Here is a 20,946-nt window from a genome sequence, read left to right as displayed (position 1 = left end):
ACCTCATTGAGGTGGCAACCCTGTATAATATCATATCACTGAGGAGCTGTTTGTTGATGGCACGTATCATTTAGGCTAATTTCACATGCATTGGATAATGCACTTCCAGTGTGCTTTGGCAATCCCTTGCAGCTGAATTTTCCTATGCAAAACAGGAAAATCTACTTGCAAACAATTGCTAAAGCACATTAAAAGTGCATTATCCAATGCATGTGAAATTAGCTATAGTTTCCACCTGTGCTTCCCCCCCCCCCCATTTTGCATGTGCGGTTCCTTACAGTAAAAAAAAACCCTACCATCAAATATCATGATTTCTAAAGTAGTGTCACATCCTGTACTATTTGCATGCCCTTTGTAATTCTGTGCTTTCTACTGGATGGTCTATGACCGTAAATAAAATTGATTGATTGATCTGCATGCTCCCAGGAGGTAGGACTTCGATTCTTAAAAGGAGACAGACTCATGGGAATAGATTAATCTGAACTCCCTGTTTTCCTGAAGCAAATATAAGCCCCTGCTTGTCAAACTGACAATAGTCAATGTTTTTTTTTCTTTTTCAGAAAATTTAAGGCAAAGTTATGTTCTTTGTGTTGCATTTTCATAACCAGGACTCAGACAGTTACATAAACACTTTCTATTCATCCAGTGGGATATATGTTTCTTCTTCTGTTCTCCAAACCTTATTGAATCTGCTGCCAGATAATTAGAGTAAAGTGGTCTGGAAGGTTCAGATATGATCCTTAACTGTTGTCCTCTCTTCAATTTCCTCTGGGTGCTTCCACAAGGATCGATGACCCAAATCATTATAGCTTACTGTTCTAGCTCCCTCCCTACAATTGAGAACATTTAAAATCCCCATACTTCCCAATCATTCCTGTTATAAATCCATTAACCCACATATCTGCTTTGAGCTCTCTACTGCTTATTCCCTATCCTCCATCACTGGACTTGTAAAATTGTTAGGAACATTTTTGAACTTGCAAGTATGGTTGTTGTGATATCTTCCTTTTAATTTCAGTTGACAGCCCCCTGCTGAGCTGTTCAACCTGAATTATCTAAACTTCTGCCATGTTTTCTGTGAATCAATCCACTTCTTCCTACACACATTGAACCGCACTGCTAGAAAAAGAGCTGGCAAAATTGCCATGAATATAGACACCAATACCCTGTCTTTCTTGTGGCCGTCTTCCATATGTTCAACAGAACAGTACATCAAAGATATACCTGTGCGGTATATCTAGATACTACTTCTGCTTTGCCTGCTGTGCTTTGTAGTTTTTAGTATCTACCTAAAGTCTGAACATGTAAAAGTCTAGATCCCCCATACTCTGTAACTTGTGAGCAGGTCTAATGTTGGTGCTCAGAGCTCACAAAAGGGGATGTTGTGTTATCCAAGGTGCAACTTTGGTACGTAGATCAGAGACCCAGGTGTTTTGAGAGGTTGTGTTGACAGGTACTAAAATATTTGTCGGTTGCCTTATTTACAGAAAAGGGCAACTGCATGGAATGGAAAGATTGCAGGTAGTGTCATCGCCCCTGACATTCAGTTTGAGCATGATCAAAAAGGATTGTTTGGTTGGATATGAATGAGATGTATTACTTTGCTATAATAATGGATTATGTATGCTTTTTAGTTTGTCATTGTGTTAAGTGCATCGGGCTCTAGGAAAGGCATGTTTTTCAACTCCTGTAAACTGCTTTGAACTCCTTCATGATCTGGATCTCATTTACACATTTGTTCCTGATACGCACCCATATGCTAGCCCATTGGTTTCTAGTAGCAATCCCCTCCTTTCTAGAGGTTAATGTGTACAATCTATCACTTTACCAATTATCAGCCCTTGCCTCTGAAATGCTTGGTCTGAAGAGGTGTGCAGGGCACCTTCCTTACATGGATTTAAAAAGGCTCGTAAATATGCTTTACTCCAGTGTACTTCCTGTGGTTGAACTGGAATCAAAGCTGCTCTATTTTGTGAATGGATGTGACTCTGAGGGTTAATTTATGAATGCATGGTGCTAAATTGTTGTTTTAGAGCTGTCATGGGCACTTATGGTATTTTATTAAACTTTATTATTTTTATAATTTTGTTTACATGATTCAGGTGTATGTCTTTGTGCACTATGCATAGAAAAGTAAAGATGTGTTAAATAAATAAAAATAAGCCTGAACAGTAAATATGATTCTACACTTTTGCTCTTTGCTCATGTTTTGCTGAACTTTTGAATTCCATGCCTTTTTTCTTATAGTGGGTTCTTCCAGGTGGAACAAATCTGTTCTATATGCAAATAATAATTCAGTCAGTCCTTGTCATTTCAACTCTGGACAGATAGTGTAGTGCATGACTACCCATATACCATTGGATCAAATCACATTTTAGTCCCTGAGTGTGTTGTTATATTCAGTGATGCTTTGAATTGCAAGAATACTTTTGTACTTTTCCATATTCCTTTTTTATGGCTGTTGGATTTTGCCCTTGTTTTCTTCATAATTCAAGATAATTTGCACAGCAGGCTACTCATTTGTCTGACAAATTAGTTTCTGATTTGCTTACACTACTTGGGCCTTTAATAAAGTGCCTGAAAATGCTAAGTGAAAAAGGAAAAGAGCAGTACTCGTAGTCAACCGAGAAGTGATTAATGGATGCTGTGCAGTTGAATAATTTGAAATTATAAGTTACTCTGCATCCTGATGAGCAGCTAAAACACACGTTTTCACAACACATAATTTTGGCTCAAGCTGCTGTTCTTATTGGGTTAAAAAAACATTTAAGGACATAAGAAGAACCGTGCTGGGTCAGACCAGTGGTCCATCTAGTCCAGAATTCTCTCTCATACAGTGACCAACCAGTTACTCAGGAGGGCCAAGAATAGGGAAAAAAGATTAAGATTTTCCCTGAAGCTGCTCCTGGATCTGGGTTTCAGAATCTTATTGCCTCCAATTGTGGTGGTTCCCTCTAGTCAACATGGCTAGTAGTCAACAATAGATCAGTCCTGCATGAATGTATCTAATTCTCTTTTAAAGCTATCTATGCCTATGGCCATCACTACATCCTCTGGCAATGAATTCCATATTTTAAACACTCTGTGTAAAAAAAAAAATGATATCATTTTGTCTGTCTTGAATCTACTACCCACTAACTTGACTGGCACTCCTGTGTTCTAGTATTTGGGGAGAAATTTTAATATGTTTTTATATTCTAAAATATATTGGTTTTATTGAGTTTTTAGACTCTGTAAACCACCCAAGACAGTATGTCCATGAGGCATGGTATATAGATCTAAATAAAATTAAAATGAAATAAGGGGGAAATGTTCTCTCTATCCACTCTGTCTATCCTGTGAATAATTGTATAAACTTGAATCATGTTCATCCTTGTCATGGCTAAAAATTTCCAGACCCTTGAGTTTTCCCTCATATTTCCTATTTGACTTGTCAATAATGATTGTGTCACTGAGTTTCTATTTTCATAACAGCTATACTATAAACTTGCATGGCAATCCTTTCCAAATATTACAATTGTAGTGGGCCAATTGCATGTTAAGGGGTGATCTCACTATGTGTAATATCTGCAGGCACCTTTTGTCTGAACAGGGCAATAAGCATATTTTCTACCTTCAGAGCAGAATGCTATATTTGTGGTGGGATGTGTTTGGGACATCAGCACTGGGAAATACATGCACTGTACTATTTAGGCAAAATGGTGAGCACGTGTATCCAGGTTTCCCCTTATGCACAGTTGGCTTGCCAAAATCATACCATCTGGAAAGGGCTACAGCATTCACACAAGATGACTTTGAATGTATATGCTCTGGTTCATGCACTGTCCAATTAGCTAGGTCAACCAGCACTGTTCATATGTTCATGTAATTGTGGAGGAAGCGGTTTCTTAACTGTTGCGTATCAATGGAATAGGCTGTGACTCTGTAAGGTTCTAAATAAATCCCAGACTGTATTCCTGATTTTAAGTTAATGGTAGGTGAAGAATATTTAAAGTGATTCAAGAAAAATGATTTTCTAGAGGTTCATTGGCATGGTTATGCATTTGTTTGGAGGCAATTTCTTTAAAAAATTGAAGAACTAAGAAAGAACAGGTCCTTAAAATTATTGCAATATTTAGCAGCTTCAATATCACCAACATGCATATTATCTGTGAATTTAAATTTAATACAAATATTTTAAAATACTGAATATAGACCTTACATATAACAAATGAGACTTTCAACATTATAATAAAATGTATTTTAGCATTTAATAAATAAAAGGGATATTCCCTCCTCAGTGATATATAACAGTATGAGCAAATATTTCAAGGCATGATCACTTTCTGTTTGTACGGGGGGGGGATCTTTGTTTTAAAAATACTAATGATCAAAGAAATATCTGAAACATTTCCACCACTTTCTCAGATGCATAACATTACTTTTTCATTGGGCATAATGCTCAGTAAGGCAAAAGTTTCACAAGAATTTGAATAGTGTATTTTTAGGTGATTAAAATCAAATGATCTGACCACCCTTACTATTTTGATATCACTACATCTAAAGTAATGTCAGTACACAAAGAAGCATCATTTAAGGATAGAATCACAGTGAAGAAAGCTATTGTTTTTCATTCAAAGCAATAATGTCACAGTAGAAGAACATGGATTATTTACATAGTGGTTTGATTGACAAAAATGGCTTGAGTATAAACAAAGATGGTAGCATGCTAGTGATATACAGGCAAGTGTTGTTGTTTTGGGCCTCCACCGAGGGAATTTCGGGATGTGCTCCTTCCACACTGATGCACCTTGGATTAGAGATTTGCTTTTTTAAATGGAAGGTGGCATGCCATATTTCCAAGAAGGCATTGCCCCTCCATGTGTCCCCTATAGCTCCTGTCTTGATTAGTCCTAATCCATCTTTTGTTTTTAAATAAATGAAACAAAAAAATTACAGCTATTTGTTCTGTAATTCTATGATGTTTGAAGTTGTATCAGTGAATGGCAGGGCATGTTTCTGTCAAAGAACAATGCTAGTTCCATCATTTTAGTGGAGATTTAAGCATTTTTATCAATTGCATCAACAGGACTTTAATATTCCTAACTTTAAGTGAAGCAAACCCACTGTTTGCAACATGCCATGGTGTGCAATAGGAGAATCTTTATGTGAAAGCACTTACTTTGGCTCAAAATATTGTACAAGAATTTCATCTAAGAGCATCTGTACATTAGGAAACGAGTGTTTCATTACAGTGATAAAATGAACAGATTTTGCATTTATGTATTGTACTGTACAGCAGGGGTAGTCAACCTGTGGTCCTCCAGATGTTCATGGACTACAATTCCCATGAGCCCCTACCTGCATTTGCATTTGCATTTGCAGGTATAATGTCTGTAGATTGCTGGTAACAGTTTTTCTCTTTTCATACAGAGTCGACCTTCACCAAATTGTTGTTTGTGACCAGTGGCGAGGGTTTGCTTTTGTTCCTCTCTAATGCATCATTAGAGCTGTCCTGGAAGGAAAACTTTGCTGTACAAATTGTCAGAATAATTCTTTTGTATTCTCGTCTGAAATTCTGGTTCAGAAGTCCGTAAATGATAGCATTAAGGCAGCTGTTGAAGTACGCCATATAGTAACTTGAAACAAACAACCACTCCGGTATCCTGGGAATTACTGTTTCTGGGTTGACAGCCACTGCAAGGCCTATAAAATTCAAAGGGGCCCAGCAGACTGCAAAGAGCACAAAGACCACAAACATGGTGACAAAGTTCCTGAAATCATGTGGCTTCAGTTTGGGGTTGTTATCAGGCTTTACCCTCCTTCGTACCTGAATGACTAGAATCCATATCCTCAAGTAGCAAAACGTAACGATGGCTATTGGAAACATGAAATGGAAAAACACAACTGCTATTGTGTATGCAGAGCTGACTGACTGGGAGAAGGTACATGAGTATATCCTGGCATCATACTGAAGAGATCCCACAAAGAGATTGGGCACAATGGCAACAACGGTCAAGACCCAGATAAGAATGACATAGCACAAGGAGTTCTTGTCACTGTACAACTTGTCATACTTGAGGCTGTGACAGATGTAGCAATATCGGTTGATAGCAATTCCAGTAATGTTGAATATGGATCCGATAACGCTTAGGCCCATAAGAAAACCACTGATTTGGCAGTGGACATATCCCAGATTCCATCCATTTCGAAAAACAGATGTCAGGACCAGAGGGTATGGGTAGACTGCCACAACCAGGTCAGCAATGGCTAGACTGACGACAAAGATGTTTCCTGGAAAAGAAGAATACAGACTTATTATGACAGCAATATTTCATGGAGCCACATTTCTGTGGAATGTCCCGTTTTATGCAACCAGAACAATGTTTTCAGATAACAGGGCTTGTTTACACATGCTGCAGCAGCAACAGGTGATGGAGCGGAGGTAGATGATGTGACTATACCATTTCATACTTTAGCAGGAAGGATATAACTTGTCAGTCCTCCCCCCAAAACTCTATATGTGCAGGAAATGTAGCACACCAAGGACACAGATCTAACGAGTCCTCCCCCTGTAATTTGGTACTTTCAGGAAATGTTTCATTTTTTTTTACAATGGGAATTTTGTTTTTTACAAGCACCCTTGTCTCTGAATCTGAACTGGTATAGTCTTTTCTATTATCTCTGAAGAAGAATACTTGCTTTTTATATCTTCCTTCACTCTACCCTAAGGTGACTTGAAGCAGCTCACATTCACCTTCTCTTCCTCTCCCCACATGGGGCACCTAGTGAGATACGTAGGGCTGAGAGAGTCCTGAGAAACTGAGACTGGTCCAGGGTCACCCAGCAGGCTTCATGAGGAATCAAACCTAATTCTTCAGACTGGGGTCCACTGCTCTTAACCACTAGACCCCACACTGCCTTTCTGATCTCTATTACCTCATTTGTTTGTTATTATGTCAAGGTCCTTTCTAAAACACTTAATTCCTGTGCATTGGATCAAAAAGTGCTCTTCTACTGGCATAATTTGTTCCATGTGAAATTCTAATTTTCCTTTCATGACCAAAATCTAAATGAATATTCTTTTTTTAAACAAAGTTACCATCAAAGGCATTGTGTTGATATAGAAATACTAATTTTAATAATGATAAAGTGATGGATACATATATCTTTAATTGCATCTGGCCTCAACTTTGCTACAGCCTCTGGGTTATGGGTGCAGCTAGATGCATTTGTGGTGGTGGTAAATGATGACTGAAGAACATTCATACTTAACCGATTAGTGGAGATAAATATTTCCCTAGCTCAACTCAGTTCATGCCTAACAAATAAGAAAGCTGCAGAACAATATTTGAGTCCAGTGGCACCTTTAAGACCATCGAAGTTTTGTTGTTGTTAGGTACGAAGTCGTGTCCGACCCATCGCGACCCCATGGACAATGATCCTCCAGGCTTTCCTGTCCTCTACCATTCCCCGGAGTCCATTTAAGTTTGCACCTACTGATAGCTGATTGTGTCCATTTCAGCATAGGGTTTGACCTGTTAACCCTCTGTAGAGAACTGAAGGGCATTGTTGTTCATTTAATGGCATATAATATGTAGAAGATGAACAAGTGAATTAGGCTGAGATGGCATGCTGTCTGGGTGTAGCTGGCAACAAAGTTGTATTTTTATTTTTTTGCAGATATATTGAATTGTTGTGGGTAAGCAGTTGTTTGAGGTTGCGGGAAGCTGTCTGTGGGCAAGAAAAGGTTTGCCCCTCAGTATTTGTGAACTAGAACTGTCATTCTAGAACTACCTGCGGGACCGCTTGGTTGCTTATGCCCCCCGCAGGGCACTCCGCTCTGCGGGTATGAATTTACTGGTTGTCCCGGGCCCACGGGATGTGCGCCTGGCCTCGACCCGGGCCAGGGCCTTTTCAGTCCTGGCCCCAACCTGGTGGAACGAGCTCCCAGAAGAGCTAAGGGCCCTGCAGGATCTACCAGCTTTCCGCAGGGCCTGTAAGACGGAGCTCTTCCGCCAGGCATATGGTTGAGGCCAGGGCAGCTCTCCCACTAACCCATCAGAGGATCCCCTCCAATATTGAGATCTCTAACACCGAGATCATGGTTAGATCTATTGTATTGGTGCCACCCTCTTCTGAACATTATTCTCTCCACCAGGCTGAACTAAGATCAGAATTGTGACCACCGCCGCTATATGTTATGTTATATGTAACTTTTAATTGGGGTTTTTATGGGGATTTTATTGTATTTTAACTATTTATGTTGTAAACCGCCCTGAGACCTATTGGGAGAAGGGCGGTCTAGAAATTAAATAATAATAATAATAATAATAATTATCCAGTAGAGGCTGTAAGTCAATGATGATGTGTTACACTTTTTTTGAGCTGAGAGTTATATGTGACCACTAGTAAGAAAGCCAATACACTTCAAAGCAGTTCTTGTAACAAACAGTTATTCACGACAACTAAAAGTATATTTTAATTCTGCATGTTTTTAATTTGTTAGCTACACTGGTAGCCTTGGTGAGGGCAAAAAGTTCGCCTATGCATTTTGTAAATAAATAGACAAACAAAATGGTGGATGGAAATATGCAAACTCAGTTGGATGATGTCAGCAACTGATCTTTATTCAAATGTGCATTCTCTTCTATATTCTTACACTAGTCGTGTTTAACTATGTGTGGCCAGAAGTAGGCAGAGATAACTGGACTGGTAGCCTCCAAAACGGCACCCAGCAGATCAAAAGATATGCGGGTCCTGCAAACTCCACTAACTCTTGGAAACGTCACCCACTGATACCGTCTCTCAGATGTGAAATGCCTAATTTAGAAACAAGTTTCTATATATAAACTTGGCTTGTGTATAAAAAGGCTTCTAGGTGCATATGAAAATTTAATTATGTGACCGGGGAGGCGTAGGATTTACTTCTGATTAGCAAATTAAGTCTGGTACTGCAGGTAACCATGCAAGAGGATGTGAATGGCTTGAAGCCCAGAGACTGTACAGCACAACACAGAACTTGCATGCCCCAATAAGCTCTTCCTTTCCATCTAAAAATAGGCCTCTACACTTTACATTATTTAGCAATTTTTACAAGGCTCTATTTTGGGAGCTCAACCAAGAGACTTTTACTCTGCGGAAGCAGCTGTCACATTAGTAAATTAACTCAGTCAAGTGGCTAAATGCAGGAGCTAGAAGTTTGAGGCAGGCCTTGCTTGTCCTGGAGAAAGTGACCCAGATGGACCTGCAGCTGGACAGCTGCAAACACAAACCTCCCCAGTTCATGCTGCTTGGTCAGATTGGCTGAAAAGTCATGTAAAAGGGAGAGGGACATTTCAGTGCAGCCTAAGCTCTTCTTACACATTTTTAAATAATATGGGAGCCTAGAATTATGGAGGCCTCCAGTTCAGGGCTAGTTCTGCATTTACATTTTTTCTATTGTCATTCCTGATGAGTGGCTCCTTTCTGCTCCCCTGACAAATTTTCCCAAATGAAAATAGCCCCCACAGGCTTTAATCCTTACATTCCCAGCAGCTGCTGTGTGGCTGAGACACAAGCAGGATGTCCCGTTAATAAACTATTGTGCCATTTGGTCCTTATTGCAGCTTTAAACAGAGAAGATTCAGCAAGAAATAGAGAGTCAGTTTGGTGTAGTGGTTAGGAGTGCGGGCTTCTAATCTGGCATGCCAGGTTCGATTCTGCACTCCCCACATGCAGCCAGCTGGGTGACCTTGGGCTCGCCACGGCACTGATAAGGCTGTTCTGATCGAGCAGTGATATCAGGGCTCTCTCAGCCTCACCCACCCCACAGGGTGTCTGTAGTGGGGAGAGGAAAGGGAAGGCGATTGTAAGCCACTTTGAGCCTCCTTCGGGTAGAGAAAAGTGGCATATAAAAACCACCTCGTTCCCTCTTCTCATTTTGACTAATGCTGCTGATAGTACGGACAAGATCCTTGACCCTGGCAATAAAATTTCCTGGGGTCAAAATGGATTCCGGGGAAAGGGGAAATGAGAAAGATTCTATGGGTTCCAATCTTATAATCCCACCAAGCAAATTTTAGACTCTGCTGCTGGTTTAGTTATTTGGAGTTTCTCAATGTGTGCACCTTTCTCTAAAGCCTCAACTGAAATATGATCGGAAGGATCACTACATGGAAGTATAAAGCAATAAATACAGAGTTTTCCATGAACAATTTGATGGCATATAAGTCAAACTGACTTTATCTAAGTCAAATTGTACAAGCAAACCTCTCTTTCAACAGGATGTATGGCCAAGACATTGATATCAGACTCCTGAATACGCCCCCCTCTCCAAACAGCTTTTAAAAATTCCACCTCAGGGATTTCTTCAAATATGCTCCAGTTTTCTTCATTAAATAAAACATGGTTTTAATACCCTTACACATTTAACAGTGTTAAAATTAAAGAGTTATAAAAGGAGAGTTTAGTGTACTTAACTTGATGTAGCAGTGCATTAATGAATACAGACTTCATTATCCAATAAAGTTGAGACAATGCCTATTATAATGCTTTGCATTTGAATGGCCTTTTCTTTACAATGTCATAAAAGTTAATATGACACAATGGTGCACTTTTCTTACTGTTCTCAGAAGAAGGCATTCAGTCTGGTGCATTCCCATAGCAAGTTTGCACAATGTTAACCACTTGCCGTTCTGCCACTTAAACTATGCAGTAAAAAGAGGTGATTAATGCAAACAATCCTGAGATGAAACCCAAAGAGCTAGCTTGGTGTAGTCGTTAAGTGCCGGCTTCTAATCTGGTGAGCTGAGTTTGAGTCTCCGCTCCTCCACATGCAGCCAGCTGGGTAACCTTGGGCTTGCCACAGCACTGATAAAACCGTTCTGCCCGGGCAGGGATATCAGGGCTCTCTCAGCCTCACCCACCTCACAGGGGTCTGTTGTGGGGAGAGGAAAGGGAAGGGGATCGTAAGCTGCTTTGAGACTCCTTCTGGTAGAGAAAAGTGGCATATAAGAAACTACTCTTCTTCTAATTCTTCTAATAAGTAACAGGTATAACTAGAGTGCTGTTACTGTCTTACACAAATAAATAACTGTACCCTTATGAAGACAGATACCTATTGCACTTGGGATATTCTTTATAGTAACCCTTTGCAAACATTCCATAGCATTCACACAAATGCCCACCAGTTGCACACACTGGGAATGCAATCAGCATGGTTGCTGTCCCATGTGAACTGGACAACATATGGAAAGAATCCACAAAAACCTATTGATTCTGTTTATCTTGGTGGGAGGTACCATACATTTCATTACAGAGGGATTCATGAACAAAATGGAGATAATTTTATCAAAGGTCCTCACTCTCATAAATTATAGTCAATGTGTCCCTTTCTAAAAATCTTTTATCAGAAAGATAAATTATTTTTGTTCCACTTGCTCATCTTTATATATAGGTATTGTGTGTGTGTGTGTGTGGGGGGGGGGGCTGCTGATAAATGATTTAATTAATGTATTTACTTTATTTATACCCTGCCTTTCTCTGTAATAAGGGCCTCATCAGCTTTAATTGTTGCCTCCTCCATCATCTTATCTTCATGACAATGCTGTGAGATAGGCTGGGCTAACAGTGTGGGATTGGCTCAAGGTCACCCAGCAAAATTCCATGTCAGAGTTGGGCTATGAACCTGGATCTCCCACTTCTTTGTCTGGCACTCTAACCACCACCACATGTGGCTGCATGAAGTAGTTCTACTACAGGAGATGTGGCCCAAAAACAACCTAGATGTGTGACTGCCTGGAAATACATGTAAGCCACTTCGAGTTGCTCAGAGGAGCATCAAGTTATATACGAAGGACAAAAACAATAACCCTCCATTAATACGGACAAGAAAACTGAGACCACCACAGAATTAAGGTTATCTAACTGAAATCCTCAAGCGCAGAGATGAACCCAGATCTTCTAGCCCATCCCTCACCTCCTAGGCCAGAGGTAAGAGATGACAAGGCTCTGCTAGGAGAACTTGCGAGGAATGCGGTTGGAGAGAACCAAGTTTTCCTTCAACTTTTTAAAAACAAGTCAGTCTGTTGCTCTGCAGCAGCACCTCTCCAGATCACAGACAGAGAATGGGATTTCCCAACACCTGCTGGTTCCTGGAGATGCCAGGGACTGGACCTGGGACCTCCAGCGTTCAAAACACCCAGCCACGTCCTTTTCCACAAGGCCTTTACTTTCTCATTTATTAAGTTTTCTGTTCTGCTTCAGTCAAGGCCCTGGCTTAAAGCAGAAAGCCAACTATGTCTCACTACAATAAATACAAGCAAACAACAGCAACCTCTAGAACCCTTTGATGAAATTGTAGGTCTATATATAGACTGCTAAAGATAGTTTCCTTTGAAGTATTCAGCAAGAACTCACTCATCCACCCTCTTTACCTTAGTTCTTTTTATAGTCACCATTCTTTTTATAGCCACACATGTAGGATCTACAAGGCCTTCTTTATTATTGAAGAAGATCTAACACAGCGGAAAACAACCAGGCCATTCTTTACTTATGTAGCTAAAGGGGAGGGGATGAACTAAGACTAACTGTCATAATTACCATAGCATTTACAGTAAAGACATTCCAGGTCCAAAATCTCAGGTTGATTTAATTCTATATATAATTTTGATCTGTGACACAACAGGCTACAAGCAGCATGGCCAAACAGGGCAAAGCCTGCATGAGGGGGAAAGGGGGCAGGGGAGAGGGGGCAGGGAAGGGGGGAAGGTTTGCTGTGAGCATACATACCATTTCACATCCAAGCGCAGGCGGAATAAAGCTGTAGTAGTCAATAACACTGGGGATTCCCCCATGCTGGTATGTGGGTGCTCCCCCCATTGCTTAAGGAGTGGATGGGACAACAAAACACACACATGAGAAGGAAAATGTCCAGCCCAATACTTGTTCTTATATCATTTATATTATATTTCTGCAACTTTCCTGAATGAATGTGGAACATGTGCAGAATGACTCACTCCACTCTTTTAGTCTCCTATCCTCATCTCCCCCCAAATCTGGAACGAGGGATAAAGGAAACACTCAGCTAGACTTAACCTCAACAGTTCTCACTACAGAAGGTTGAAGGGCTGGGAAGATAGCATCTCCCCCCTCCCCAAGTCTTTTGGAAGATCTAAATCCCATCCCAGGGATATAAGCAGGTGAAGAGAGTGGTCTGAGCATTAGCCGAATGGCCTTTCCCATGTTATGGGGATGTTCCTAGATGCAGGGAAGTGATTTGCAGGCATATATACATCTAGTGCATTCCAATATAGATTGCAAGAATGGATTGTAGTCTCCACTCCACACCTTATGACTGAAAGTCTGTGAATTAATTTTTATTTACTCATCTGCTGTTTATAACCTGCTCTGCTAGCAGATCAAGTCAGATGTACTGCTGCCACAGCAGCGTTACTGGTTCAGAGGAGAGACCTTGATCTGGAGAAGCTGCTGAACATGGTCTGGAGTTGGAACTGGAGATCCTGCAGCCACAGGCTGCATTGAAAGGAATGTCCAAATTAGAACAAGCCAAGAAGTCAACACCAGGGGATTACCAGAGCCAGGAATGTCCAAAAGCAAGCTCAGAAGTCAGAGCTGTGTAATCAGCCAGTCAGGGAGTTTCCAAAACCAAGGTGAGAAGAATACCTGTCAGGATCATCAGAAGATTCAAGGCATGCAGGTGGAATCAGGCTGTCACATGTTGCTTCCACACTGCATTCTTCCTGGGCATGCCTGAAATCTAGTTTGCAGTTTGCTTGGGGATTGCTTCTGCAATCACCCGGAGCCTGCCTCTTGCAAACTATGCTGGCTCTGCAGGAGAGCAGATATCTGCCTCTCCTGTAGTGCTATCCTAAGTTTTCATCTGCACCTACTAGCTGTGGGAGGGACTCAGAGCTGTCAGTGTCTGAAGTCACCAGCTGAATGTTCTCCATCTCAGAAGCCTTATTGCTTATTTCTGGCTGGGCTGGAAGCTGATTAATTTCAGGTGTCTGCAATGTGTCTGCAGACACTTCTCTCAGTGCTGACAGGTAGGGCCATGACACCTGCCTTTCTTTCAATGGGAACCCAGTGTGGCCTCCTTCATTCTCTTCTGCTCCATTTTATCCTCAGAAGAACTCTGTGGGGTGAGAGTGTGTGACTGGCCCAAGGACATCTATCAAGCTTCCATGACAGAGTGGGGCGATGGACCTGGGTCTCTCAGATCCTGGACCACCAGTTTAACCACTACACCATACTGGCTCTCAGATCAACAAAGGGCTCCTAGCTTCCCTATGAGTAACTCACTTTTCCCTGGAATGATGGTAGCATGAGAGATTTCCAGAAGAACATCTTTACATTTGCTAATGTTTTATGGTTTATTCTTTGTGACTTTCCAACACTGCAATTTTACAGAAATGCTAACTTTTTAAAAAGATTTTTTTTTAAACCATCAGCAAAGTATGAGACTATTTCCCAATGAAGTGTAACAGATTTTACACACCGAGATACAGATGGGTAACATCGCCTAGGATCTATGCTGCTTTTTGGCTCACTAGACCCCTGGTCTATATTGTTTTGCCTCACTGTATGGGGAGAACTATGCAACTGAATAAGCAGCTGCTCAGGCTGCAAAACTGCAAAAAGCAAGAGAGGGCAGGAATAAAAGCAGGTAAGAAAACTGAGATCTACTTTATTGAAGAAATGCCATTTAAACCAAATTAAATTAATAAAATTAAGTGTTGAGGATGAATGTCCCAGTTCTACAAGTTACAACACTGAGGTAGTAATGTTCATCAGCCAGAATAATATGCTCCCAGCTCTGGAGATAATGATTTCTCTCACCCCCTCACCCCTTTGGGGCAGGAACATTCATGCGTCCTCTGGGTCAACAACTACTGGCCAACTTTATTTTAGATCAGTGAGGCAATGCAAGGGCAGTCTATCACCATCTTTCAGGCAGGCTCCTGGCCCCTATCTAATGAAATCTGCACAGGAAACTCAGACCATAGAAATTGGTTACTGGCAATTTCCCCTTTGGGAGCCCCAATTCTCTTTTCCTCAAATAATGCACAACAGTGTGAGACATGAAGTGGAAAGCTGCTAGATAACAAAAGGATGAAGGCTGAGAATTTCACTTCAGGGAAGTAAATTATGGTGACATTTAGTCATGTTAAATGTGCTGGTGGCAATGCACAGGCACGCAGTAATAATGTGGCATCAAATCCCATTTGATAAACTCCTTTCTTTTTGGCATATGATATGTCAACAGAGAGCAGTTTTACGGACAGCTTGTCTCCATGGTATTTTTCTCAGTTCAACAAATGCTCTTTGACTCCTTCACAGTTACTGCCTCAGGACTGCAAGCATATTTTAAAATTAAACAAATATAACAGTGAGAGTCTTTCTGTAGAAAAAAAGACAAAGGGGAAGAAATGAAATCAGAATCATAGAATCATAGAGTTGGAAGGGGCCATGCAAGCCATCTAGTCCAACCCCCTGCTCAACGCAGGATCAGCCCATGTATCTGGGAGTGAGGAAAATGAGCTTTTGGACCATGGAGGCCAGCCTTGAGGTGGGACTTGGGGATACCCTAGTATTATACTTCATCTGCCGACTACAGAGATCAATTCCCCTGGAAAAATGGATGCTTTGGAGAATGGGTGCAATGGTATTATACTCCAGTGCGGTCCCTGTTCTTCCCAGGCTTCATCCCCAAATCTCAACCAGGATCTGGCAACCCTAGTCCCATCCTCTGCCAGGGACTGGGGGGGATCTGGCTGTTGGTTCAGTTTAAATATGCAATAGAAGAACAGAGCAGCAAGCTTCACAAAAGAAAAAAAGACAATTTTTATTAATCAGACAAATAAACTTTGCATAGAAAGCTGAGAGGGAGTAGGGGAGACCTGTCTAACTGTTTTGTTGTCTTCATTCTATTATGTTCTGGAGGCAAGCAGGGAGAAAATACACTCAAAGGAGCAGGATGTCTCCAATCAGGATGCTAGAGCACATTGTGTGAAAAATATCTGGAAGCTCTTATTCTAGGTATGCTAAATACACATCTCCTCTGATGCCACCTGCAGGATATTCTTCATATGCTTTTGAATCATGCTCACTACAGTACAGATCTTGCCTATTCCAACACGGGCAACCCTAAAATGAACAGATGTAATGTTACTGTACAAGTCGCATAAGAATCCATGTGTGCTAAGGCCCCCTACATGGAGGCCTGAAATGACTCGGTGTGACAGTCAACAATCATTCACCGTTATGACAAGCTTAAAAACAAAACAGCTGCAGGAGCATGGAAAATATTGCCTGAAGAGTCTGTTTGGCTATTGTAAATTCTGTGATGATTAAGATGGATCACCTTAAAGCTGCTCCCACATAATAGCAAACAAGCAGCACTTGACAGTTCGCAACTCCCTGGTGTCAAGTGGATTCAAGTGGGTAGCCATGTTGGTTTGAAATAGCAGAACAAACGGCGAGTCCAGTGGTACCTTTGAGACCAAGGAAACTTTTGTGTGAACATGCACTTTGGAGCCTGCACGTGAAAGCTTATAACTTGAACAAAATTTTTCCGCTGTGGCACTCAATTTTGGCGTATTCTGAGATTTCTCAGATTTTGGAAGCTCTTAACAGGTATTGATTGGTTGTTTTTTTGCTGATCTTGGGTTACTGCACCTGCTTGTTTTATGCTTTTATTGTGACTACTAAAATTAGTTACCTTGAGTGATAAATGTTGTAGAAAGGCAAGAAATAAATATACAAAAGTAATTTTAAAAAATCATTCATTTACCACTCGGGAAATTACCAAATGCGTAATTAATGTATCTCTTCCTTGGCTTTGGCAGGAATTCAGAACACTTGTAATTCTGAATATTTTCCCCTTTCCAAACTGTTCATTTTCAGTACTAAAATACTAAGGATGAATTCTGATGCTCTGTCATTGAATCATGTGCCTCGAAGCAGTGGAATAAAAATGTTAGATTTTGCTCCAGTGTAACATTCATCTTCATGAGGGCTTCTTGAAATGCCTTTATTGACAGTAGCTTTGGGTTATTATTCAGTATGTTAACTCAAAGGACAGAGAACCTAGACTGCGTTTTGATTTGCTGGAAATGAAGCATGAACCACTATCGTTTTTAAATGATAAGGCATAAATCTTTGCATAGGGCAATGTTGTAACAGGTTTTGTTAACCACTGACAAAAATACCAAATGCTAGATAGAAATGGACAAGATTCAAAGTACTTTTTGGATGTATCTAAAGAATTTGTTGTAAAACCAACAAACTAGTAGTCACTGTCATGAGAAATTAGCTTGCAACCTGAACTTACATTTATGGCCCAGGTAGGACGAACAATAAGAGAAGTACAAAAGTCCCCTTCAAGGACTCATGAGCAGAGAATTCTGATTCCCTTTTGACAATCTACTTTCCATCTCTTTCTCTGACTTCTCTTCTACTCTCCACTTCTACTCTCCATTTTCTCCATTGTGGCTCTGCTTTCCCCCATCCATCTGTTCATTCTTCTCTTCTTGTCCACCTCTCTGCCTTCTCGTCCCCACCTGCACCACTTTCCACATTGTCATTTTGATTATTTAGTCTCCTTAGCCCACACCTCCCTCAAACCAGCTCCTGCTGGATCCAGCCCCCTTTCCATCCCACATCTGATGCCTCTCAATGACTGCTGCTGTCATATTATTCTTAGTTGTTAAAACAATCTGATGGTGGAGGCACTGTAATACTGAGGAGTTGTTATGGCAACTGAGATCCTGCATTTGGAACTGGATGTATGTGAGGGGTTTGCAGAAACCCATGTAGTTACCATTTTGTGGATTTTTTGATCCACTCTGTGACAGACTGAGATGGAACCAGGAACTGTCTCTGACAATGCAACTGCTATATTCTAGAACAGTCTAACTAGAATTTACTCAAATCAATTACCAAGTTCTCTAGCTTCTGTTACTGGTGGAAGACCTAGAAGACTGGTCAGTCTTTTCTTACCTAGGTCATAAACACAGACACCAGACAAACAAGTTCTTATATTCGCATCCAGAATTCAATCATTCCTTAAAATTCTTGCTGCTTGCAAGTTACTGTTCTGGAGCCAAACAACTTTTCTATTGCTGATAAAAGAAGTGATGACAAGAAAAGAAAAGAAAAGAAAAGAAAAGAAAAAAATTCTGCTAGCAGAATTCTGCTAGTGTGTTCATAAGACAAAAGTCAAAAGAGGTGAATTAAATCAGATTGAATGGAAAACATGACTGAGGATCTAATCATTTGTTTTAATTTTGAGTCTGGTTATACAACCCTAACCTCATTTATTGTCTAATATAAAAAGCTTGCACAGCTTTTTATATAACATTTAGTATGTATGTAACAATTCAGAGCATCAATTCATAGACCAGTAATTCTTAACAATACCATACTTTGATCAGATCTTCTGGTATGAAGCATTTCTCAAGTGATTTTCTTTTAATGGTCCCATTTGCGTCCGTTCTTGTATGCAGAGAGAGAATACTGAAATGGACACAAAACTGTAAGACAGCAGCAGGGAATGGTGTAGCTGACATAAGTGCCCTGTCTTGGGATACCGTAGCCTATGCAGTTCCTGATCTATGCCCTCGCTCGCTGATGAATAATGAAAAGTGATTGTTTCAAGAATATATGCAAAAGCAGGAACTGCATAGTTACGGAATATCACCTTCTGCAGGTCAGCATGTTGTTTCTGTCTATTGGCATAACATGCCTTTTAGGGGCCCATCCCATTAATTCCCATATCAGATATCTCATTAATTCAGCAAATAATGTTCCCTTAAGCAGATTCCCACTGAGTTATGAAATTTTTAATTTATAAGACTAATATATTTTCAGAGCTGTAGCCTGGGTTGAGTCAGGAGTTAAAAAGGCAAGGAAGCACTTCTTCTATGCCCTTGCTTTTTCATGCAATAAATTACGCACAATTTTTATGCACCTGCCAAAAGGCGCTCATTTGATGTGAGACTAATAGGCTGGCATGTGCTCCATATTTAATTGCTCAAAGAAAAGTCAAGTCAAAAGTAATGCTGACACCTGGAAAACGATGGTATTTTGCCTGCAAAATAGCTGAGTCCCTGTTTATTTTGTGAATAGAAACACAAACCTGTCTTACTAAGTAGGAGCCCAGTGAGTAGGAGCCCGGTGACCAGGAACGTTGTCATCTACTATAGCCTTTTTATAAGCTTACTGAATTTATCTTCTGCTGGGGACCACTGTCAGAGAAATCGTGCAGGTTCCCAGGAAAATACAAAGGATAGATAGTCGATAAACAATAAAGCCAAAAATAGTCTGGAGCTAAATATATATTTGCTACAATACACAGTACTCTGCATTCAGGCATCCTATTGCAATAACAGACATAAGATCCAGAGATCTAGGCGATACCCGGACAAAACTCATGTGGAATGTGGCTGTAATTATGAGGAGAAATGTGTAAAACTGAGCTATGTAGCTAGATTAATCCAACCCAAAGCTTTCGTGGGAGAAGTGAAACTAATTTAGCTTCAAGTAAAATGGATCAAAACATAATTACCAGTTTCAGCAGAGTAAATAAAATTTAAATAAAACCCAGCTATGTGGGGGGGGGGAGAAGACTGTTCAATTAGGGAGGAAAGCAACTAGCCATTTTAGAATGAACGCTAGCTGGTGTGTACAAAGCAAAACACAGTTTGGGTACATGAAGCATCTGCCATAAGCTTAGAAAACTGCCATTTGGAGGAAGCAAAACATATGTAAGTAGATCTGCTGTTATTAGGAGAGGGTTCTTCAGAATTCCATGATCTTACTCAGGCCACATGCAATGCAGTAATATTGGTATTACCTGCTTCATCATCAGAATACATAATTGTCAGATGCACAAACTGAGCAGCATTTTGCCAAGAGTTCTTCTGAGACTTCAATTTGGTTCAGACATCAGGTAAAGTTATGCATTACTTAAACTACTGGTAAGTAGGTCATCTGAACTCAGTCCTCCCACCAGCCATAATTGCTTTGACTATCTAAAAGTAGGCATTGAAGCCAGAACTGGAACTCAGTAGGGAAGGATGGTTGGGACTTACTGGGAGAAAGAGAATGGCCAGCTCTCATCAACAGTGTCACACAAGGAGTGACATCATCACACTGCACCTTCTGGGTGATGCTCTGGTATTTGGGTAAAAACCACTATGGTACAACTTGCTTCTGCCATACAGTTTTGCCCAAATACCACAGCATTACCCATATATTGCTGGAGTGATACCATTTCCTGTGTGATGCCAGCATGAAGCCTGGGTCTTTCTCTTTCTCAGTTGGGTGGCATTTCCCCCAATGAGTCCTTGCAAGTCCTCATGTATCTGTCTTTATGTAACAGCTTTCAAATTTTACTTTTACTTTGTACTGCTGTACTCATGCAGGACAGAAAAATGTGCTACTTGTAGTTCATTCCTGCTCCAGTGCACTGTCACTCACTTTCCTGCACAACCTGTAGCACCCTTAATGGGTGCCTTTGTTTTAAGAAAGGACAGTGGGAAACTATAGTTCCCAGACAACAATGTGAGAAGGCACACGCTTGTGGCACAATCAGATAAGTTTTTTCCCAGCAGTTGTTAGAGAAAATTCACTTAAACTGAACTGAGCTGAGAAGAGTTTGATTAGCACTTATCCAGTATACTCCTCTATTTTTCAAAGCATACTGGGGTGTCAGGTTGCTGGAACACTCTGTCTAGACTAGTATACGAATTGGGTTGAAGTCTTGCATCCATTAGATTTCAGAAAACATACAAACACACTCTCACATACTGCCTTTAATCAAATAATGCTAGGGTTTTCAACATGTTCTATCATTTCTCACAGGTGTACATGCTAGCAAAAGACAATAAGAAGTGGATTTTTAATATTCCATATTTTACAAAAGCAGTTCATTTGAAAGCAGATGCCCTCAGCATCGTTCTA

The 20,946-nt window shown here is 40.5% G+C and overlaps 1 protein-coding gene across 3 annotated transcripts in view; it reads right to left on the bottom strand.

Annotated features, from left to right (window-relative positions):
• Positions 1–4,144: 4,144 nt before the first annotated feature.
• The window catches only part of MTNR1A (melatonin receptor 1A), a 37,227-nt gene continuing 20,425 nt past the window's right edge, over positions 4,145–20,946 (bottom strand). For all 3 annotated transcript variants that reach the window (XM_077302156.1, XM_077302154.1, XM_077302155.1), the window contains exon 3: positions 4,145–6,273. In XM_077302156.1, coding sequence (XP_077158271.1) covers positions 5,405–6,273 — 869 coding nt within the window. In that variant the 3' untranslated portion in view covers positions 4,145–5,404. The remainder of the gene's footprint in view (positions 6,274–20,946) is intronic.

The sequence above is a fragment of the Paroedura picta genome, chromosome 10 (genome assembly GCF_049243985.1).
Source record: "Paroedura picta isolate Pp20150507F chromosome 10, Ppicta_v3.0, whole genome shotgun sequence".
Taxonomy (NCBI): Eukaryota; Metazoa; Chordata; class Lepidosauria; order Squamata; family Gekkonidae; genus Paroedura; species Paroedura picta.
Note: the sequence above shows the minus strand (reverse complement) of the source record. Positions and strands in the feature narration are given on the sequence as shown.